Below are 24,186 nucleotides of genomic sequence, written 5' to 3'. Positions count from 1 at the left end.
ATCAGGGCAAAATTGCCAGTTCAAGGCAAAAAGCAGCGGTTTCTTCAAAATAGATAAGGAAAACTGTCAATGACATTGCAAGAAAACTGCAGCTGCCAGTAGACCTAGGAACCTTGAAATAATTAGGAGGAAAGGGACTCAAAACTGAGGAGTGGATATATTTCAGTTTAAAAGAGGACTTCATAAATTAATACCACTGCAGCCAGAAACCAAATGGCGTTCTTTACATCTATCAAGCATGGAGGAACTTTACGAACATCGGTCCTTTTAGCTGAATTCATATGCTCATCACCGAGACCTGTGGATTGTATCATTTTAAGTAGTTCTAGAGTATTTCTACTCCCCTCTTTTCCTACCACTACTTCCTTAGTACAGAAACTTATTATCTTTCTGTATTGCTGAAATAGCTCCTTAAGTCATCTCCTGGATGTTTGTTTATACACTCAAATTCATCTTCCCAAAGCTGCAAGTCTTGCTTAAAGCCCTCCATCCTTCCCCCAACCTCCTAGTTAATATGAAAGCTCCTGGCACAGTCTGCCTCCCTAGCTGACTCTTCCACCCCAGATGTTTTGTATGAGCCCCAACAAAGGGACTGCCTGTGGATCCAGGTGCGCACCAAGCACAAATGGAAGTGGGATGTTTGCACAATTGAGTTGCTAAGAAAGTTGGTTGGAAAGGCCTTGTTTTTGAGGCTTTTCCATGGCAGTTCTGTGACCACAATTTTATTTGTACTAGGACTGATACTAGTCATGTTTTTTTCATTTTTTTATTCTTTTCTGCTAGCTTCTCCATTCATTCATACATTCATTATTTTAAAAATCCTTACTGAGTACATATCGTCTGCAAATAGGATTCTTGAAAATTTGAGAGTGTTAAAGAGATAAATGATCTTTTGTTGGAATCATAGACCTTACTGGGGTAGATTACTTAGATATTGGTTTTATTTTCATTTTGTTTTCTGAAAACTGATTTAATGCTGATAATGACATAAGTAAAAGTTCCGGGGAAAAAGAAATCTCTTTGGCACCAGTCTCCAATGTGACTGACTTTGGTTTGTTACTCGAAATATCTTTACTGCCGAAACCAGTTTGGCTCAGTGGATAGAGCATCGGCCTGCGACTAAAAGGTCCAGGTTTGATTCCGGTCAAGGGCATGTACCTTGGTTGCGGGCACATCCCCAGTAGGGGGTGTACAAGAGGCAGCTGATCGATGATTTTCTCTCATCGATTTTTCTAACTATCCCTCTCTCTTCCTCTCTGTAAAAAAAATCAATAAAATATATTTTTTTAAAATATCTTTACTAAGAAATGTCCAACAATTGGTTATTTGCTAGAGTAGCTCACAGATGCCAACTTAATTCTTAATGCACCTGTATTGAAAATCACTCTAGAACATCTTACCAAGAGGTAAACGCATTTTGCTTCCCCTGCTTTTTGGTTATAAGAGCTACAGGCACCCTAGTTTGGTTCCCCAGGCTTTTTAGATGGTGGGATTTTCAGTAATTCAGTGAAGTGGTGGCATGGGCTTCAGGGATCCTGGCATGACCTCTGTAAAGGTAAATCTCACCTGCCTAGATACGTTCCCAAGGACAGTTTGCTGTCATTTGCAAGACTACAGAGACTCCTGATAATTTGCCACATAAAAATTTATGTTATGGAATTGTATAAAGTAGGTAACCTAACTTGATTTTTTCCAAAGGATAACCTTGGCTTGACCAATTTTTTTTTGTCTCTTATTTTTTCTATACATCTGAAATGAACCTCCATAATATATTAAATATCTATAAATACAGGGTTTATTTTGATTACTATGACTTTATAGTTGGTTTTTAAAATCTAAATTCACTCTCATTCTGCATCAAAATTTTCTTTACTCTTCTTAGAAATGTTTTCTTTTGGAAGAACTTAGAATAAGACTATTACTCCCCATTAAAAAGAAATCTTGTTAGAACTCCACTGAGAATTTTATTGAATTTAAAGATTAATGTCAGGGAAAGAATTCACATCTTAAAATATTGTTTCTTATTGAGAAACAATGATTGTGTCTTTCCATTTATTTATATCATCTGTCCCTCAAAAAAACTTCATAATTTTCTATCTTACATTTTTTTTTCCTCACACACCTTTTCACTGCTTAATTACTAGGAACTTAATAGTAATATTCTTCTTTCATATTTTAAATCCTAGGATTTTTATGATATCTTCTAGTTTGTTTTTGCAGATATATAAGGAAATTAATTATTTTGTTTTTTTACAAAAATAACTTATAGTTTCCTTTCTGATTTTTTTTTTTTACTTTTAAGAAATTTTCATTTGACTTTATAATTTGCACAGATATCATTTGAAATACTGAAAATTTTATTTACCCAATTTATTTTTTCTTTTCCTTGTCTGACTGACTGACCACAGTCACTTATAACAATGAATAATAATTATGGAGCTCTTTAGGTAAGTTTTTATTTTCTTGTGATATTCTACTGTTTCAACATTAACTAGAATATTCTAGGTTTCATGCTTCTTATCAGGAATGGAAGTTGAATTCTATAAAATGATCCTCATCTATTAAATGAATATATAATTTTTCTTATTTAAGCAATTACTTCAGGAAATTACAGTGATAGGTTTTCCTAATGTTGAACTCTAATTTTGTTGCTTAAATAAATCCTACTTATGTGTTATATTATTTTTTTATTATACTATAGAATATGATTTGCTACTACTTTAGCATTTTTAACCACTAGTCTAATATGTGGGGTTAGTATGTGTACATGTGTATGTGTGTGTAATGTTTTGTTATTGTTATCAGAGCTATGCTATTCTTGATACAAATAGATTGTGAACTTCTAATGTTTTTCAATATTTGGTAGTATTTTATAGTGAAAGAATTAATATGTTAATGTATTAATACTAGCTAACTCTTATATAGTGCTATCTACTAGATATTGTTTCATGTGATTTTATATAGGATAAGTCATTTACAATTCATAATAACACTTTAAAATATGTTCTGCTAACATCTCCATTTTATAGATTAGGAGACTAAGCAATAGGGAGTTGTAGTACCTTGCTTAAAGTCACACAGTAAGTGGTAAAGCCAGAATTAAAATTCAAACAGTCTGGCTCTAGCATTACCTTTAGTAACACCTAACTATGTCATGATTAGAGTTTATGAACAAAATGTGTGACCAAGTGCATCAAGAATAACAAATGTGGCTCAGTGGTTATTGTTGGCCCATTGTACCAAAGGTCTCAAGTTCAATTCCTGTTGAATGGCACATACTTGGGTTGCAGGCTTGATCCCTGGCCTGGTTGAAGCACATGTGGGAGGCAACCAATCGATGTGTCTCTCCCACATTGATGTCTCTCTCTCTCTCTCTCTCTTTCTCTCTCTCTCTCTTTTTCTCTCTCTCACCCTCCCTCCAACCCCCATCTCTCCCTCCCTTCCACTCTCTCTAAAAACCCATGGAAAAATATCTTCTGGTGAGGATTAATAATAACAACAAAAGAATAACAAATACTGTGTCCAGTGTGGCTCAGTTGGTTAGAGCATCATCCTGTGCACCAAAAGGTGACTGGTTTCAATTCCCAGTCAGGACACATAGATTGCAGGTTCAATATCCTGGTGTCGGGTGTGAGTGGGAGGCAACTGAACGATGTTTGTCTATCACATCAGTGTTTCTCTTTCTCCCTTCCTCTCTCTGAAATCAGTTTTAAAAATACTATATTTGTCAAACTCTGTGACATTAAGCAATGTAATATCTATGTTTTGGAAAGATATAAGCACTAAATATTTAAGAGCTAAGAAGATGCACTTATTTTAAACTTGACCTAGTTCTCTTTTGAGTAACTGTGTGGGCTGTACAGATCTGAACTGAATGAAGAAACAAAGGAAATTAGATGCAGGCTCAATAATTTCTTTTAATTCTCTTATACTACTGAACATAAATTAGACTGAAATGTAGGGTAGACAGTATTGATGGTAAATGTTTTGTGTTCATCTTCCTTGTTTCACAGTCCATCCTTGAGACTATTCCAGATATACCAGTTCATTCCAATGGATCAGCAGGCCCTGGACAGTCAGTCCAGAATTCCGTGAGCGGTGAGTGACACAGCCTCCTGCTGAACTTAAGCTACGTCTTCTCATTTTTGTGCTGGTGCTCCATAAAGTTAGCAGTGAGTTTCTAAAAGGGAAATGTAGGTGTTATTCTCCCCATATTGATTCTGCCACTCCTGCATGCACTCCTTCCTTCTCCCAGCACCCTGTTTTGTCCCACCAGACAAAATTAATAAAGACAAACTGAGAGCAGAATCTTTTCCTTTTTGCTACCATCACATCATTTAGAAAACACTGGCTTGGGTAGTGTCTTTATTTTGGGGCCTCTGTCACAAATAATCTGGATTTTTTGTGATTTGTTGGAATCAAAACGATGCTTCCCCAGTAGCAGCAGCTGTAGGTCTAGATGGACTTAATTTTAATATCATGATAATATATAGAAATATGCCATGTTTGGACTTCCTCTAGAATCCTCAAGGCCTTTTATGAGACAAAAATCCAAAATTGAAAACATCACACTACATAGAAAATTTGTTTTGATAATGATTATATACTATGTTCTGGGTCTGACACCTTTCTCTGGATGTAAACATTCTAACATGCTTATGGATTAACTTGTAAATAGTTTGTGCTTATTTTAAAGTAAATGATATTGATTGATTAAGTGGCAAATTAAATATTCTACATCCTTTTTTCTTAGATGATGATTATCAGGTAAAGAACATTCCACCTGAGGCTGAAGAGCTGTCCTTTGAAGTATCTTACTCAGAAATGGTTACAGAGGCTCCAAAAAGAAGTAAATTTAAGAAGTCGGATTTTAAGAAAGAAGACTATGTTTTTACTGTAAGTAAAAGCTTTTATTGTTATTCCACTAGCTGCCTGTGACTTCTACATGGCACAAACTAGAGTTTTTAAAAATTTCTTTGGCTGTGCATAGATGTAGGGAGAAGCCAGGCATCAGCTCTGCATAAACTCAGGGCGTTACTTGCTGTGCAGTGAAGCCTTCCTGGTGTCTGCTAGCAGCCGTGGGTTGAGGAAGAGTTGTGAGGGTGTGTGTGCTTGAATACTGTTGCAGAGATGAAACAGGCTTTCCACCTGGCTGTGTGCTTCATGTACTTTGTGTCCTTACTTATAGGTTAATGCAGATCCTAACAGTACTCATATACCTACTTGTGCCTCTAGAACCACATATCACATGGGAACATTGCAGAAAGTCATAGTCATAACACCAAGAAATGAAAGCTTATAGGACAGACACTAAAAATTAATCATAAAACAAAGTCAGGAATTTATAATTTTATTATGGATGGGCAAGAAGTGCTCTGTACTTCATTATCCTGAAAGCCTCATTATGTCTAGGATATTCTATCCTGATAGCCCAGTACAGGAACTATGTTACATTGATCTGCTTGCTATTTAATAAATGCATTTGAGAAGAGTTCATGATGTGGAGTCCTGAATTTCTGTGCTGACCATGGCAGGCAGTGTGGTGAGCAGGGCTCAGGTAGTTTCAGAGCTAAAGGAATGTGTCATCTAGAAACAGGTGGTCTGCCCCAGGAGGCCTGGGTCATTCCCAGACAAACACCCCATGACGGAGAGGAAGAAGAGGGCAGGGCAAGAACTGTAAGACTCGCTGAGTACCTTCTATGGGCTTGACAGGGCACTCGGTATTCAGCTGTAATCTTCTCTGTGATTTGTCCCATTTTTCAGCTAAGGAAACTGAGGCCCAAAGAAGCTAAGTAGCCCATAGCTAGTAGATGGCAGAAACAGGATTTGAACTGATGAGTGTTAAACTCCAAAACCCTCTTGGTCTCTAAGCAGCCTCTATGGTGAAGGGCACAAGGGCGTTCTAGAGCAAGAGGAGTCCGGTGGAACTCTGGTTTCATGGGGAGTTCCTCAGCATCTTCAGAGAGAGCTGCCCAAGGGAGGACGCTTGCCCCCATTCCCATCATCCCAGTGTGTGTCTCCTCCTGAAGTTTTGCACACACAGGGGAAAGGAACTTTGCCTAGGGTTTAACGTGCAGTCATTGCTCAATAAATGATTGTGGTTCCTGTCTATATTGTTCTTGTTATGTGTTGTAACATGGGACCTTGGTCTCAGAAAGAAGATAAAATAACTAAACATTTAATAGCACAAGTTATGCCCCAAAACACATCCTAAAATTTATTTATTAACTTTTAAATACTTGGAGTTCCAATGAATAATTGTTGAATGAATGAGTGAATGAATGAATTGGGTGGATTTAAAACCCCAAGGAAGCTCTAATTTAAGGAACCCCTATGTAGACTATGTACCTAAAGCTTTGTAATTTAAATAACTAGTATTTTTCTACTTAAACTTTTTTCCCCCCATACTAGGTTTTCTGAGAGCAAAGTATTTGTTGTACACTTTATATCTATACTTTTATATTATACTTATATAATTATGTTAATTACATATTACTTAATACTTACATTTTATTATTATTATATAATATTTATAGCAATACTTATATATTAATAAAAACAATATTTTGCTTTTTAAAGGTCTTCTTATAGTCTTTACAATATTTCTGGATTGTTGAAGGTTTTTTTTTGTTATTTTAGTATGTTTTGCTTTCTAGTATAGAAATTGAGAAAATAACAATATTATTGTCTTCAAAGTGATAGTAGGATTATTTGGCACTTTCTCTGCATTTTTCTCTTCTAAGACTATTTGGAATCACCTAAAATTTATTTTGAAGGTAAAATAACTACTGTTTCAGCAGCATGTATGATCAGTTTCAATTTGGAAATTACAGTATTTTAAACTATGTAGAACAGATGATGCCTGATTTAAGGACTGATAATTCAAAATGAAATGTATATTGAAAGCTCTCTGGGGAGTGCCTAAATGATGTGTCTGTCTGCCTGTCTCACACATGCCCATGGTGTGTACATTTCATGCGATGCCTGGGATGTTTGCTATTGCCCATATAGGAGGGTCCTTAGAAGAAAGCAGTTTTTACAGCTGGGATGATGATATTAGATATTATAGTATTCTCAGACCATTGTTTTGCTTCACATTTAGCATAGTAGTAACCTGTAAATTACATTCATAATGCAACATGCTCCTCAGAGATTTTTTTTGTTTTGTTTTGCAAATAGTATATATATTATAATGTCCAGGTGCATTTGAGTGAAAGCATAGTAATTTTTCTTTGCAATAAAATATAAATATCCTTATATTTATTTTAGAAACTTGTTGTTCAGAAAACCAGATTTGGCTTAACTGAAGCAGGGGATCTGTCTTCAGAAGACATGAAGAAAATCCGCCACCTCTCTCTGATTGAGTTGACGGCCTTTTTTGATGCCTTTGGAATTCCACTGAAGAGAAACAAATCAGAGAAAGTAAAAGGAAGAGGTAATTAAGAGGACTGGTTTCTTCTGAATTTAATGCTTTGACACCTTGGAATAAGATCGTGTTTTTTTCTGATTCTTTTTTCTTTCTCAATTACTTTCCAATGAAGACAACGGGATTTTTGGAGTTCCACTTACAGTCCTATTGGAGAGTGACCGAAAGAAGGACCCTGGAGTAAAAGTGCCCCTTGTGTTACAAAAAGTGAGTGGAATATAAATGAACGGGGGATTAATAGAACCTCGTGCTTGCAATTTGCTATTTGTAAACCTGGTAATGGATTTCCCTTTAGCGATAAGGACACTAAAGCTAAGCCCTGTTAGGACTCAGGCCCAAGCCATTTTCAGCTTTCTTCCATGAGGCCCCTGCCATCCCACATGTACTTGGACCAGTTTGCCTTGCGGGGAACTTCTGGAGCCTGTTGACCATAAAGCATCAGGGGATAGATACAGATGCTCTATCGCATGGCTTCCTTTGGTTATATCTGGCTTATCCAATATTTTTAAAATATTATTTGGGTGTATGTATGTATTTTTGTATATTTCATTATTCTGTCTGAGATGAAAGATGACTTAATTATCAGCAACCTATTTATTAATTATATAAATATTTGCTGAGCTTTTTCATAGGTTGGGCATTTCAAAATGTGTATTTGTAATCATTTAGATGAATTTTCCAACAAAGCTTAATAAATATAAAAATCAGCTTGTTAAGGTAATTTTTAGGTGTGACCAGGGAAAATATGAAACAGTTAAACAAAGAGGAAGTTTTTAAGTGATATGATTTGAACTATCATATGCTAATATCTCCCTAATATTGGTGAATGGCACATTTGCTTTTAAGTCATATTTTTAATACCCAATAATTTATATCAGTTTACCTAAGTATGCATTTATTTAAAGGTGACAGCTAGTGGAATAATTAAAATTCCAAGCCCTAAACATCAGTCTTATTGAATTTTAAATTGAGGTTTTAAATATGTGAACACATTGACTGAGGAAATATATGCTTACATTTTTCACAGTAATATAATAATTCTCCATCTCTTCACTATCTTTCTAAATTTTGTTACCACTAACTAAAGTTGAACCATTCCATAAACTAGCTAATAAGTTAGCTGCCCGTGGGAGCAAGGAGGATGGCAGAGGAGCCAGCAACATGCCAGTGTGCATGGGGGAGGTGGAGCATCTGTAGGGTGTCTCTCCTGCATGGGGCTGGGCCAGTGCCTTCCACATCCTGTCACATCTCCTCAGCACTGAGCAGCCAGAGGAGGCTGGTGTTATCATGTCCCTTCTACTGATGAAGCAACTGAGGTAATAGTAGAATAGGGTAATTTAGCCACAAGCAAGAAGTAGATGGGAAAAGGAGCTCAGAATACATCCAAGGCCAAGGTCCATGGTGACTCTAAGATACTTCTCTCTATACCTGCAAGAGCTAGCTTAGTTCCAGGCATTATGTCTTGAAGGAAAAATAGCAAGAGACTCATGTGAAGTTGCGCAAGTATTTATGCTTACCATGCCTCAGTCTCCTCAGCCATAGAATGAGGATTCTAATAGTACTTTCCTCAGCATTATTGTGAGGCTTTAAATGAGTTGATAGATGAGAAGTACTGAGAATAGCATCTAACACACAAAAAACACACTATCAATGTTAGTAGTTATGATGATAATGATTTTAACACCATCACCATGAGAGATCATGAGAGCTATAACCCTTTATAATTTCTCCCTCTTTGATTGTATTTCTAGAGTTGCTATAGTTCCTTAGCCAGAGTGGTTGTAACTAATGATAGTGAGTTTAGAATATTTTTTACTGGCCAGTCTGCAGAAAGAGGTGGTGTAATCAGACCTTAAAACAGTGAAGTGGCAGCATATTTTAGAGGTGAAGAGCACAAGTTGAGAGTGTCAGTGCCATTACTTTGATAGTTAATCTTGGGAAAATGATATAACAGCTCTAAGTCTCCATTTGCTCATTTGCAAATCAAAGGCAAACATTGACCTCATAGGGTGGTTGTGAAAACTTAAACAATTCAGATACCAGGCACATATGTATGCTTGATAATTTATCCCTTGTTGTCATCAATGGTGTTATTTCAGATGTTTGCAATCATACTGGAGGTATTTATTTTTGTAATGTATCATTGTTTTCTAGTTTTTTGAGAAGGTTGAGGAATCGGGTTTGGAATCTGAAGGAATTTTTCGACTTTCAGGATGTACTGCCAAAGTCAAGGTAACAAACATTTTTTTTTCTCTCTTCCTAGTTAGACATCTAAGCTAGCTAGACCCAGTTCATACAACCATCAGGTATTGAGTCTTTTGTTGTTTTGATACTATCAGTTGGCCTTACCTAGTTTTCCTCCTTACCTATGATTAGATGTTTATAGTCCTAAGTTGTGTATTCTTTTAAATTAAAACAACAATGAAAAGCCAACAACAGTGAAATGACACATCAATACACCATCAGCACTGCTGTTGTCTTCAATTTGAAAAGTTGAAATGTCTCATCACTGTTTTTGGTGTTAAACACTTTAATCTGTTGGGTCCCTCCCACTCATGAAGCCAATTATTATATGAGCCCTTATTTCCATTGCCAGTTGCTTTAGATTAAAAAATATTCCTTGGCTCTCTTTTTAATGAACTTCCTTATAAGAATTTGTAGGAACGGACATAACCACTACAATACTCAGTTTTGTAGTTCTAAAGCCCAATTCCACTTAAAGTAATGCTAGTTTCTACATATAAAAGCACCTGGGTGCCCAGCCAGTGTAGCTCAGTAGGCGAGCATCGACCTATGAATCAGGAGGTCTCAGTTTGATTCTCGGTTTGTAAGGAAAAGGATTCACATTGCATGGGTGCTTTTATTTTTTATTTATTTATAATTTTTTTTTTTATTGATTTCAGAGAGGAAGGGAGAGGGAGAGAGAGATAGAAACATCAATGATGAGATAGAGTCGTTGATTGGCTGCCTCCTATATATACACATATATATACACACATACACACACACACTATTTGTAATACTTTAAATAATAAAATATAATAATAATAATAATAATAATAAATTTTAAAAAAACTGACTCTGGCTATGCATATCTAAGACTGGAAGAATTAGGCTGTCCCACACTGGGGATCAAGCTTGCAATCTAGGCATATGCCCTCACCTGGAATCGAATTGTGACTTCCTGATTCATGGATCAATGCTCAACCACTTAGCCATGCTGGCCAGGCTACTTGGCTAATCTTTAACTGGAAAATGCTTACCATTAGCTTATCAATTCCTTCAAAGTGTTCTCGAAGGCACATGCATCTCTGAGTCACATTGGGTAGAAGTCCCTTTTCTCCCCTAATCAGTTTTATGTCATCTCAGCCTACTTATTCCACCTTTTATTAGTCCAAAACATATTATAGAATCCAGATGTTTTCATTGTTTGAGTTCCAGGAAAGCCAATGTGAAAAAAATCTGAGCCAGTTTAACAAAAACGGAATATTACAGATAGAAAGGCCTTGCAACTTGATATCGTAAAGGGGTTTTTATTCTTCTCCTCGTTCAAACTTTAAACTATTTCTTTTTTGTAATTTCATCTGTTATGATTTTTTTTCTAGGAATATACTTGAGGGAAGACCATTTAAAAAAACTACATCATAATTATCTTCTCATTGTTCTGAGAGGATGACACTGACAGTAATGCTTCAGCTATAATCAGGCCCAATCTTGTGCTTTCCAGGCCTGTTGAGGCCAACAGAAATGTGGTGTTGAGGATGTTTTCATATGTCTCTTGGCTTTCTGAATGTTCTATTTCGAAAAGCATCTATTTAGGCCCTTTTGCCATTTTATTTTTATTGGTCTGTTTATCTTTCTTTTGTTAAGTTGTATGAGTTCCCTGTAAATGTTGGAGATTAAACTCTTATCAGAGATAATATTGGCAAATATGTTCTCCCATGATCTCACTCACTTATGGAGAGTAAAAAGCATTATAAACTGATGAACAAAAGTAGATACAGAGAAACGTCAAACTACAGCAGGAAGGCTAGGGAGGGTTGGTCAGGGGGAAGGTAAGAGATCAACCGAAGGATTTGTATGCATGCATATAAGCATAACCAATAGACACGAGACACTGGGGGTAGGGAGGAGGGCATGTGCCAGGGGGTAGGAGAGGCTGGGAGAAGGTCAATTGGAAAAAAAGGATATATATATATATATATATATATATATATATATATATATACACACACACACACACACACACACACACACACACACATATACACACACTATTTGTAATACTTTAAATAATAAAATATAATAATAATAACAATAAATTAAAAAAAACTGACTCTGGCTATGCATATCTAAGACTGGAAGAATTAGGCTTCTCCTAGGAATAAAGAGGGGTCTTAAAGAAATTGAGAGTTTTCAAAGTTACATTGTAAGTATCCTTTTTGGAACTGTTAAGGTCAATCAGGGAATTGACTTAACTATCTGCTATTAATAGTAACATCTGTAGGTGAAGGAAGCAGTAGAAAGTGAGCTTGACTTTGAAAAGAAACTTGAAGAATTGGTGGCACTAATCAAATGAATTGATAACATAAATGTATAACCTAAGTAGAACTTAAGGAGGCTGAGTGTTTTGTTTCTTAAAGTATTTACACAGTGTTCCAAACCTTCATAAGCATGCACACATGTGGGAGACATATGTATGTCTTGGCTTAAAACTTTGCCATAACTGCTTCAGGAAGATGTCATTGGTTTGTAGGTTGAATGAGATCAGAGTTTCTTTACTCTGGATGTGAATTAACTGAGAGGCATACATTCATGATCTAATTTAGAAACTCTAGATGAGCAAGATAGAAAAGAAATGGAGTCTTTGTCAAAATCTAACAGTCTAACTGCATTATCATGAAGGGATATGTGGCGTTCTGCCAAAACCACATAAATGAAATTATGACCTGAGGAAAAATTCTTATATTTGTGTAGAATTAGCTAATGATTTTAAGATTAACATTGTTCAAAAAGATTCTAGAAAACCATTTGTAAAAATTAATTCAGAAATAACTTTCAATTCTTTAATCATTTTGGGAAAAGTTAGGCTTTTTAATAGTTTGTGTGAGAACAGCTTTCAAAGTGGAGTGGAGGGGGTCCGGTGGTAAAAGCTCATTAAATATTGACTGTTTTCGTTGATTTTCAGCAATACCGTGAAGAACTGGATGCCAAGTTTAATACCGACAAATTTAAATGGGACAAAATGTGCCATAGAGAAGCTGCAGTGATGTTGAAAGCCTTTTTCAGAGAATTACCCACTTCTCTCTTCCCTGTGGAATACATACCTGCCTTCATCACGCTAATGGAAAGTAGGTAGAAGATGTTAAGTGTGAATGGACTAAGATATAAGGTCAATTAAGTGGCTTAGAGTAGAAGAAAGATACAAAATAAAATGTGATCCGAAGTGTATATTTGCTCTTTCCTGGCAATGCTTGGTGAAATATTATGTTTGCTGGTAAGCAATCATCTCTTTACATAATTAATCTGGTAGATATGATTTAGAGAATTTTATAGTCATTAAAAGGTAGGGGGGTTTGCTGAAGGAATAGACTCTCGAGATTTAAATTCCTGCTCAACCAATTGTTAGCCATACAATGAACCTTTCTGGGCTTCATCAGTGTGCCTGTAAACTGCAGTTAATAGTTGTGTGTCAGCATTGTGGCTATTGGGTTAAAACTTCTAGAATAGTGTCCAGTGTGTAATAGTCCTTCAGTCCTCTCTCTTCTTTTCATCTAAAATCCTGTCCTGATGATGCAACACATAGTAAATGTCACACAGAATGTGTTTTCTCTTAGAAAATTAGATCACATAGTACTTCTGAAAAGTTACAAAGACACATAGATTATGCCTTAAGTGAGTGCTTTGATGAAAGTATAGTAATGGAGGGTATGTTGTGTTTGGCAATGAGGGAATGATTTGTCATGGCTTCAGCCTAAGGGTTGAATTTTTCGGAGTATGTGACAAGAGAGACGTTTAGAAAAGGAAAATGGAGCTAGATGGTGTGGCTTTCACTACAAACCCGAGGAATTCAGGAATCACAGACCTAAATATATACAGTAAATCCTCACTTGTCATTGATAGATTCTACAACTTGAAGTGAAACAATTATGAGGAAACCAGTTTTACCAGAGGCTAATTGATGTAAACAAGAGTTAAGTTCTTTCAGAATCGCACCAATGTTATGATGAAACGATGTTGAATGAGATGATGGTATATGATGACTTACTGTATAAGTCTGTTAAATACATTGCATTCTACATGGACAGAAAAGGGCTTTGACAGACTGAGAGGACACACCCCAAAAAACGAGGCAGCAGCTGCTCAGCTCTGCTCTGCTCTCCCCTCTCTGTCTGCAGCCACTACACTTCATTTAAGAGAGAGGATCTGGAAAGTATTCTGAAAAGGCTCACAGAGGAGTCCACATTTCTTTGTATGATTTTCAAAGTGAAAAATACTACCCTACAGTGAGTGATTTGAAACCAGCCCACGCTACAGGAAAGCCCAAAGGTCAGGGCTCCTACCAGCAGGGAATACATCCTTTTTGCCAAGTAGAGTAAACTTTAGTTGTTATGAGATTTTCTGAAGTGAAGAATTATATAATAGATGTAGGTATGTGTTAAATCTGCCCTCTTTATACTCTGAAACAGTATAGAGGATATAGAGTCACTTCCACTAGGGTAATTACTTTATATTTTCAAACTTGGAACAAATGTTGTCCATAAAATCAAAGGACTAATAGTCCATCAATCAAACCTGAGCTATTGGCATGAAAACTTTGATAGCTTTCTAAGGAAATAATGATTTCAGGACAAAAAAAGACTTAGCTAGGATGTAATAAATGAATTAAGTACCAAACTATTAAACATAAAACAGAATAGGGCCAGGATTCCTAAATAAAATGAAAATGGATTATTTGCCAGTTTAGATCTTAGATCTTAACAGAAACTTTATAATTTATCTGAAATTGATAGAGATACAGCCTGCATCTATTATCTCCCCCATAGAGGTTTTTGGGGATTGTATTGGAAGATTATAGCCCTTAGCCTGCTTTGTCCTCATTAAAATAATGCTTTCTTTGTCCCTAAATATGTACTGAGATGTGCTCCTGATAGTCCTGTTATTCAGTCAAACTCATGTCAGCATGCATTAGCAGTTTTCAGAAATATCCTGCACCTGTGTCATTTTTGCTTACAAATTTGTCAAGTTTCTAGAAATCCACATGGGGATTCTGCTGAGGAAATATGACACAACCCTATAAATATTCCTTCCAACTGTTCCTTCATTATGTGTTTATTTGTATTCATCATTTGTACCTAACTTGGGTGCACACAACCTCTTGTAACAAGACCTGGTCACAGGAGTGTTTCCAGTATTGTGAAGCTAAGTGACAATAAGCAGCTGACTGCCTTCCATCCATCGACTATACATAGATTTTTTCATCACCTTAAGAACTCCCCAGGGATTCTAGAACATAATGCTTCCTGCCAGCAACTCCCCACTAAGAGACCATTTTTGAGGAGAATACAGAGAGACAAAGCAAAACCTGGATGCTGTAGTGAACTCCACATTTTCAGCACAGCTGGAGTAGGTTAACCAGTTGTGGATGAAATTGCTAAAATCCCTTCCTTGAAATGGGAAGAGCTGGCTTTAAGAACAAAAGCATAAATGCCAAATGTCTAGCGCCATCTTCTGTCCTTGTCAAGGAATAAAATGTCAACAATCTCTAGAGATCCAAATAGAATTACCTTTCCTAAATGTCCATTTAAGATCTAGAATACGTGTCATTAATCAGAACCAGAGAAAACACCCATAGAGGTAACGACTTAGAGGCACTGATACGAACACTCTACAATATTAACTTACTTAATCTTTCTTTTTTTTAATGCCAGGCATTCTGTTTACAGAAGCTACCTTGTTTAAAGTTTTAAGTTAGCATCTTTGCTGATTATATGCCTTAGAAATGGCTCATGATTGAAGCTTTGTTGGATTCCCCATGAGCAGTATCTCATAGTGTGTATAGAATATTTAACAGGGTGTACACTTGGGTTCCACATTTCTGAAAGGGAAGGGAAAGGAAGCAGAATTGGGCAGAATATAAGGCTGGTAGTGGTGCTGTCTGAGCCAAGGCCTCATGCAACCCTCTGGAGAGCTCTGAGGCTGGATGGCCTTTCAGAATTGTTTCCCAGTACAGTGAGAAAGTTGGGCATCTTTATTCTGACTCAGGCTGTGAGTGGATATAGACAGAACCTCAGAAGACATCCTGACCTTAGGCAAAACAGCTGGGGAGAGCACTTTCTAGGAAGAGCTGCCAGCTGGGAATTAGGTCCTTCAGTCCTGAAAGGCAGCGGTGGGAGGATGCAGGCTGACATCGAGTTCCATGTCCCACTATAGGCATGATGTGAAAACAAAAAGATTTTCTAACATTCTGAGATACCCCCACATGAAGAAGAAACAAATGAATTTTTAGAGGCAGTCCAACATACAAAGGAAATCTTAGTTATAAAATAAAGCCCACATTTATTTTTTCTTTATTTCTTTTTTTAATTTAATTCTTTATTGTTTAAAGTATTACATATGTCTTCTTTTCCCCTCATTGACCTCTCCCAGCCACTCCCAACCCTTCAGCACATGCCCTCACTCCCCTACTATGTCCATTGGTTATGCTTATATGCGTGCATACATAAAGTCCACATTTCTTAAGATAAAGGGATTACTCTATCCATAAACCACTATGCACAAAAGCACCTTTTATTGATCTTGTTGCTCTTGGTATTAAAAGGTTTTCTCTCTAATTTCATGAATCTATACTTTAATAAGAGGTATTAATTCATATGTAACAATCTGTCCCTACATATAATAGAAGATATCTCAACACTGTCTCTTACACAGCAATAGATGGGACAGTCCCAAAACACGTACCCAGCAGCACCAAAGTGAATGTCCAGCACTTTATTCCACATACTTCATAAAGCATACACAAGGGCAATGGCAAATTGGTGCAAACATTTCAAAATTATTGGTGGCAAAAAAAAATCCCCTGAGAGACTCAATAGGTAACAAAAATCTTGCCATTTCTATAATTATTCAACCCAGGAAAATCTATAAAGATAGGGCATAGATCACAATCCCACTTAAGTATAATTTGAGCATTTATAAATGGATTTCATATAATTGCCCAAATCACAAACTCTTAAGTAGGTTTCAGTAATGTTTGGGGGTTTTCCCAAAGCTGTCCTCTGTATCTATAAATTTGTGGGTTTTTTTTTTTTTTTTTTTTTTAAAGGTGTTTTTTGGAGGGTATTTTTTAGATTTAGATTCCACAGATAAGAGAGATCAGATGCTATTAGTCTTTCTCTGTCTTATTTCACTTAGCACAATGCCCTCAAGGTATATCCATATTATTGCAAATGGCAAGATTTCATTTGTTATGGGTGAATAATATCCACTGTGTGTGTGTGTGTGTGTGTGTGTGTGTGTGTGTGTGTGTAACACATTCTCTTTTTCCATTTATCTATAACTGGACAGTTGGGTTGTTTCCATATTCTGACTAATGTAAATAATGGTGCAGTGAACACTGGGATGCATATGTCTTTTCCAGTTAGTGTTTTCTTTTTCTTAGGATAAATCCCAAAAGTGAATTGCTGCATCATATGACACATTTGTTTTTAATTTTTTTGAGGCACTGACATACTGTTTTCCATAGTGGCTGTACCAATTTATGTTCCCACCAACTCTACACAAGGATTCCCTGTTCTCCATATTCCTGCCAACACTTGTTATTGTATTTTTTTATAATAGCCATTCTAACAGGTGTGAGGTAACATTTCATTGTGTTTTGATTTGCATTTCCCTGATAATTAATGATGGTGAGCATCTTTTCTTGTACCTGTTGGCCACCTATATGTCTTTGGAAAAATGACTGTTCTGCCCATTTTTAAATCAGATTGTTTGGGGTTTTTTGCTATTGAGTTGTATTAGTTCTTTATGTTTTGGATATTTGCCCCTTAATATATAATGGTTCACAGATGTAATTATATGCAAATATTTCTCACCTTAAGCAGGTTGCCTTTTCATTTTGTGATTGTATCCTTTCCTGGGTAAATGTTTTTAAGTTTGATATAGTCCTATTTGTTAATTTTTCTTTCAGCTGCTTTTGCTTTTGGTGTCAGATTCAGAAATTCATCATCAAGACAGACATATGTCAAGGACCCAATGCCATGCTTTCTTCTAGGATTTTTGTGGTTCCTGGTCTTTTGTATAAGTCTTTACTCCATTTTGAGTTTGAGTTTTAAGTCATTTAAATTTTATAACAGCTCAAAAGTTACATTTTGCAAATGATAAAATAGAAGCAACTAGGGGTGAAATAGCCTGCCCAAAGTCACTCAAGGACTAAGCAGTACTTACTGGATTGGAAGCCGCTTATATGGCAGATGTTCCTAATAATTCTATTTAGCTGCTTCTTTATGTGGAAACAAGATTTATTTTCTCTTGAATTGAGTCTCAAGCCTTCTGTTTATAGCATAAAAGTAAAGCAAGGTCTGTGAAAGTACTTTGAAATGGGAAATGTTATACTAGTACAAATCCAGAATTATTTTGAGGATCTTGGCCATCTGCCTCTACAATGGCATCATGGGATGTGAGAGGGGAGTTGATAGACTGTCCACAAGAACAAATTTAATTGTGAGGCACAAAAACAGAGTCCTTACCACCGAGAGCTGTCAGGAGCCCTCCTCTGCCACCAGATGTTAGCGAGGAATGCTGTCAGAATACATCAGCCGTGTTCCAAATGAGTGGTTATTTCTGTTTTCTTGTTAGGAGGGCCTCACATCAAAGTACAGTTTCAAGCTTTACACCTCATGGTCATGGCACTGCCTGATGCCAACAGAGACACAGCTCAGGTATGTTGTATTGACCTCATGGTTTGTCGGTGGCTCTTGTTGATCCGAGGAAATGGCTCAGATGGAAAGTGAAAAACAGATGATAAGCAAGTGAAAAACAAGCCGAGCATGCTGCAAACCTGTTTCCCTTCCCTGATCCCATTGCTGTTCTCCAGAGGAAGATAAGATAGAATATAAATCCTGGAGTCTTCTTTGAACATTTTAGTTTCATTTATTCAATTTGTTAGATATTGAATGTCTACCATGTGCCAGGCCCTGGGCGAGGGTTAGTATTAGGATTAGGAAAAGCAAACATGGAAGACTTAAGTAGAATAGTGTCAGAAATAAGCAAGAATATTATGTAAGTTGTAAATTATAACTTTCTCATTGTTGGTCCTCAGCTGCCCACCTCAGTCTAGTGGCAAAAGATCTGAGGAGTGTCCTTGGGGAGGAATTTTGAAATCAGTGATTTAATTTTTTTAAATGTTCACGCCTTAATATTTGAAAATTCAATTTAAAGAATTCTACAATCTTTGAATTTTAGAGGTTACAGAATAGGAACTTGTCGTTTTATGGATTAGGAAAATTAAACTCAGAAAGTGATTTGTCCATTAACTTGTGATAGAACATTTGATAGAATCCTGTTCCATAGTTCTTCATCACAAATATTCCTCCCTTCATTTCAAATTCATTTTGTTGCTGTATGTTGGTAAAAAAAAAAATCCAAGTTTCTCTTGCTGTTTTGATAGTGATTCTGTATACAATAGGGCATTAGTTATATAAAACTATTCACATTTCTCATCAGCACTTTTAAGCAAGTAAAGGGGAGCATGACATTTAGCCATTCTGTACTTGGGGGAATAATCTGACAATTTCCTGAGGCACAGAAAATGGGTACAGAAATAAATGAAGATGATCATTGGTGCTTTTTAATAATTTACATTAGTGTGACACAATGCTGTATCTTTTTAGGCCCTAATGACATTCTTTAATAAAGTGATTGCCAATGAATCAAAGAACCGAATGAGCATATGGAATATTTCTACTATAATGGCACCAAACCTTTTCTTCAGTAGAAGCAAGCATTCTGACTATGAAGAATTACGCTTAGCAAACACTGCAGCCCACATCATCCGCCTAATGCTTAACTACCAGAAAATTCTGTGGAAGGTGAGTAATAGATAACCTTAATGTATTAAATACTTTGAAGTTTACCAGCACCCAGGAAACAATGGCTCCATGAGGAAGCAATGCCCTTCATCATAGAGAGGAAATATGAGAATATAATCCCAGGTTACCTGTAATATCATTATGCATTTTTTTTGAGAGCTGCTCCTGAACTTGTCCTCTCTTTTTAAATATGAATTCTATAATAATAGTTTTTTCTAATTTTTACAAGGACAAATGCCACAGTACACTGAGTGGCTATAAATTATCATAACTGAAGACAGAATCTAGTGGGAAGGTTTAATTCAAGGGTTTTCCTTTAGGTCAAGCTATTTTTCTTCTCCAGGTCCCATCTTTCTTAATCAACCAAGTCCGAAGAATGAATGAGGCCACCATGTTGTTAAAGAAGCAGCTCCCAAGTGTCAAAAAGTTGCTAAGGAGGAAGACCATAGAACGAGAGGTAATAATAAACAAGGATGCAAGTGTTACAGTTTTTACTTCTGGAGAAAACTCTGCACATACAAGCAGAGATGAGTAAATGTCCTCCCCCCTTTTCCCATGAATGATACAACACACATAAAACACTGTCCCGCATCTTGGTGATTATCCCACATTGGTCCACAAAGCCTTCTTCTCTGCTTCTTTTGCACGACATATCATAATTTATTTAAGCTACCCCATATTATTGAACAGTTAGATGGTGTCCAGTCTTTTGCTATTAAGAGTTTTACATCTGTGAATAAACTTGTTTTCTGTCATTTTTTAAAAATGAAGAGTATTTGTAGGATAAATTTGTAGATTTGGAATTGCTGGATTAAAGTACATATTTATTTTATAATTTGGTAAATATTTCAAAATATTTTCCATAAAGATTGTACCAGTTTGTACTTTCAACAGCAGCATATGCATGTCCAACATTAATCCTAAAAACTAAATGTGTTTTATTTAGGTTACAAGCCCCAAGACTTCAAAGGTACTACAAAAATCACCCTCTTTAAGAAGAATGGTAAGAAAAAAAAATAATTTCCTTTAATCTGTGATTATTAACTTCCTACATAGTATTCCCTGGCTACATCCAGAATATCTGTGTATAATTTTGGTCATGATATAACCTTCAAACTTGACATTTTTTTTGTAGCATTACTAAATGATGATTCAAAATGTGCAGTTAGGCATCTCCACACAAGTGGAAATTAGATGGAAATGTGATTTTTTATGATCACAGGTTCGATAATGTCAGGGGTATGGAATTTATCTTACGGAGGCTTCTGGAGAGCTAGAAGGGACGGGGCATGAAAATGAACAAGGGTAGCTTAAGAATTCAGTCTTGGCTGCAACAAAGCAAGTTCACTCTGCCAAATTCCAAGTCTAAATCTTATGTGTACATTTCCTACCATGTTCTCCTGGTTCTGCTGGGAACGGTAGAATAGTCCTATAAAGATCGACCTTATTTAAAATTTGTATTCGTTTTCTAGTACCGCCATAACAAAGTACCACAAACTGGATGACTTAGTAGTAAAACAATAGAAATTCACTCCCCATGGTTCTGGAGGCTAAAAGTCCAAAGTCAAAGAATTAGTTTGGTTGATTTCTTCTGAAAGGCCATGAAACCAGAACCTATTCTTGACTTCATTTCTAGATTTTCATTCCTTAGATTGTCAGTGCATTCCAACCTCTGCCTCTGCCTTGATATGCATTCATCCTGTATATGTGTCCCTGTCTCTTCTCCTCTTGTAAGGACACTAGTCACACTGGGTTAAGGGTCTACTCTATTCTGGTATGAGCTCATCTTAGCTATTATATCTGCAATTGCATTATAAATAAGGTCATATTCTCAGGTATTGGGGGTGAGGACTTCAACATACTTTTGTAGGGGATGCAATTTAACACCTAATATCCTGTCTAGGGTAAATATTGAATCAATTCACATAAATGTAAATCAACAATTTCACCTTTTGAGAACATACAGATTTACCTGAGGAGTAGCCAGACCCTCAAACAAATAGGGTCTATTCATCTCTAGTTAGAGAATTAATCATTAAAACACTCAAATTTTTGAAACAAAGGAATTTTCCAGTCAATCCTGACAAAACAGAAATTTCTATTAATTAGAGAGCAACATTTTTTAACATTTAAATGGGAGTCCCCAAGCCAATTCTGTTACATAAAACAGAGACATTCTCTTTCCCAGTAGCAGACCATGTCTGCCCTTCACAGCGTTATTAGCACACATGGATCAAGTCTCAAGTGTCCATCTGGAGTTATCTTTGGGCTGACTAAAGCAAGGGGATATTTAAAAAGACATATTTCCTAATCGATCCTTGACTTTTTCAGGTTGATATTAAAATATATTAAAATATAGAACTCTGCTTACAGTAGGCTTATTTAGAACATTGTTCAAGGAAATGCAGTAATAGAAACTTTAGTTGTTTTGTTATAACTCAGTTCTAATCCTCTCATGATTTTTAAGGCTTTATATGTGACCTAAGCTTGTGGTGACAGTAAAATTCTAGGTTAAATGTTGTTGAATCTTCTGTTAAAAAGAAAGCAGTGTTTCATTCTGTTTAAATATATTAGTCATGTTTACCTGTTTTTCTAGTTCAGAGTGCCACTGGTTTTTGTATCTCTTAAGTGCAATAATTAAACTGATGGATGTTCATCCTAGTTTGACAGAATGTACTGAATTTTTTCTCATTGTCAGTCTGATGTGCCAGAAGGCGTCATAAGGGTCCATGCTCCACGTCTCTCGAAGGTTTCCATGGCCATTCAGCTCAGTAGTCAAACCAAAGCCAAAGACATACTGGCAAAATTTCAATATGAGAACAGGTGAGTAAATGTGAATAAAGGTCTCTGTACAAAGATGATGAATTTTTATCAGAGAGTAACTTTTCAGGAATTTACAAATTTGGCCTTTTTGAAAAATTAGAACCACTACTCAGCAGTAAAAGTCAGCAACTTGGATGAATATCCAGGGATTTATACCCATGGAAAAAAGCTAATACAAAAGAATTCCATACTGTACATTTCCATTTCCATTTCCATAACATTTTCAAGTGACAAATTTATAGAAATGTGGATAAAGGGATAGCAGATGGGATTATGGATAGGGACAGGAAGAGAGAGTGGGGGTGACTCTAAAGGGGAAAGGACGGATCTCGTGGTGATGGAAATGTACTCTCTTTGTTGTTGTTGTTGTTAATCCTCACCCAAGGATAATTTTTTCATTAATTTTTTGAGAAAGTAGAAGGGAGGGAGGCGGGGACAGGGGGGCGAGAGAGAGAGAGAGATAGAGAGAGAGAGAGAGAGAGAGAGAGAGAAACATCAGTGTTAGAGAGACACATGGATGGATTGGTTGCCTGCCACCCCAACTGGGGATTGAACCTGTGAACTTTATGTGTGTGGGCTGACGCTCTAACTGCTGAGCAACACTAGCCAGGACATGTTCCATATCTTGACTGAATCACTTAGCAACATAGTTGTGATATTGCACTAGTCTTTAAACACTTTTCCGTTAGAGGAAACTGGGTAAAGGATACATAAGATCCGTCTGTATTATTTCTTACAACTACATGCAAATTTACAATTATATCAAGAAGTTTAATTAAACAAATGAGAATGTACATATTCTTCCTCATGATAGAGTGAGAACAATATTTTTGGAGAAATCAAGCTGAAAGTCATTCCTGAAGTGGGATAGAGATCAGAAATGGTCTTTCCAGACTCTTCTACCCCAGCATTCTAGGCTGGGGTAGAAAAATGTCATTGGGCAATCATTTTCTCTGACTTGCTTTTATTATAAGGCAAAGTCATGCAATGAAATGTTAGACAGTAGCAAAGCATTAATTAGCCAACCTTAGAAATGTGACATGGGCTGAGGAGAGAATCCCATTCAGTTTTTGGCAAATATGGAAATGAAACCTGACTTTTTTTGAACTAAGAGTGATGGGACCAATGACTAGGCATAATGGAGCACCCAGCTGCTCCTTGGCCCATGTGATATGTCAGTAGCAGTTACCTCCCTTAAGAGGAGCTGACAGTTGTGGATAAATGGGCTCCAGTGGCTGTGGAAGCCCCGTAGCATCCATCCTCTGGGTGCTTCAAATGCTTGTCTGTGTCAAACAGAAAATTGTTTTTATCATAACTTCAGTCATAATGATTTCTGGGGTGTGTTTTACTCAAGGCAGAATAAATTGTTTGCTGCCATGGTTATTTAATCTACAGATTAACCTCTGATTATGAAAAGGTTAAACTTACGTTGTTTTCTCTTTTTTTAGTCACAGTTCTTCAGAATGCATTAAAATTCAGAACCAAAGGTTATATGAAATTGGAGGAAATATAGGTAAGGATTCTTTAACATTTTCATTCCTAAATTCTCTGATTGCTCTAAAAGAAATATGATGCTATTATTATAAAATTATATTTTATAAGTTTCTTATATATAAACTCATAATCAGTGACTTTTTGATATTTTAATCTTATGTGAAAACAGTATGACTTTCCTAATACATTTTCAGAATTTAAATGTGAATATTTTAGTTTATATAGAGTAGACTTTTAGATCTTTTAAATGTGCCTCAAAGTTGGAAAATCTCTTTCTGGAGATTTATGAAAAAGGAAAGAACACCATGAAACATTTAATTAACTTCTCTATTTTCACTAGCAGCCAACTTCATT

At 36.2% G+C, this 24,186-nt stretch overlaps 1 protein-coding gene across 6 annotated transcripts in view; it reads left to right on the top strand.

Annotated features, from left to right (window-relative positions):
• ARHGAP28 (Rho GTPase activating protein 28) overlaps positions 1-24,186 on the top strand; it is a 116,633-nt gene that overhangs the window by 87,252 nt on the left and 5,195 nt on the right. For 4 of the 6 annotated variants that reach the window (XM_036418760.2, XM_036418759.2, XM_036418762.2 and 1 more), the window contains 12 exons: positions 4,014-4,098; positions 4,754-4,896; positions 7,270-7,435; positions 7,542-7,633; positions 9,581-9,658; positions 12,615-12,777; positions 18,284-18,366; positions 19,318-19,515; positions 19,859-19,972; positions 20,462-20,518; positions 22,214-22,338; positions 23,787-23,851. In XM_036418760.2, coding sequence (XP_036274653.2) covers positions 4,014-4,098; positions 4,754-4,896; positions 7,270-7,435; positions 7,542-7,633; positions 9,581-9,658; positions 12,615-12,777; positions 18,284-18,366; positions 19,318-19,515; positions 19,859-19,972; positions 20,462-20,518; positions 22,214-22,338; positions 23,787-23,851 — 1,369 coding nt within the window. The remainder of the gene's footprint in view (positions 1-4,013; positions 4,099-4,753; positions 4,897-7,269; positions 7,436-7,541; positions 7,634-9,580; positions 9,659-12,614; positions 12,778-18,283; positions 18,367-19,317; positions 19,516-19,858; positions 19,973-20,461; positions 20,519-22,213; positions 22,339-23,786; positions 23,852-24,186) is intronic. The other 2 variants (XM_045574415.1, XM_045574416.1) reach the window with 2 other exon arrangements.

This window comes from Pipistrellus kuhlii, unplaced genomic scaffold, assembly GCF_014108245.1.
Source record: "Pipistrellus kuhlii isolate mPipKuh1 unplaced genomic scaffold, mPipKuh1.p scaffold_m20_p_6, whole genome shotgun sequence".
NCBI lineage: Eukaryota > Metazoa > Chordata > Mammalia > Chiroptera > Vespertilionidae > Pipistrellus > Pipistrellus kuhlii.
Note: the sequence above shows the minus strand (reverse complement) of the source record. Positions and strands in the feature narration are given on the sequence as shown.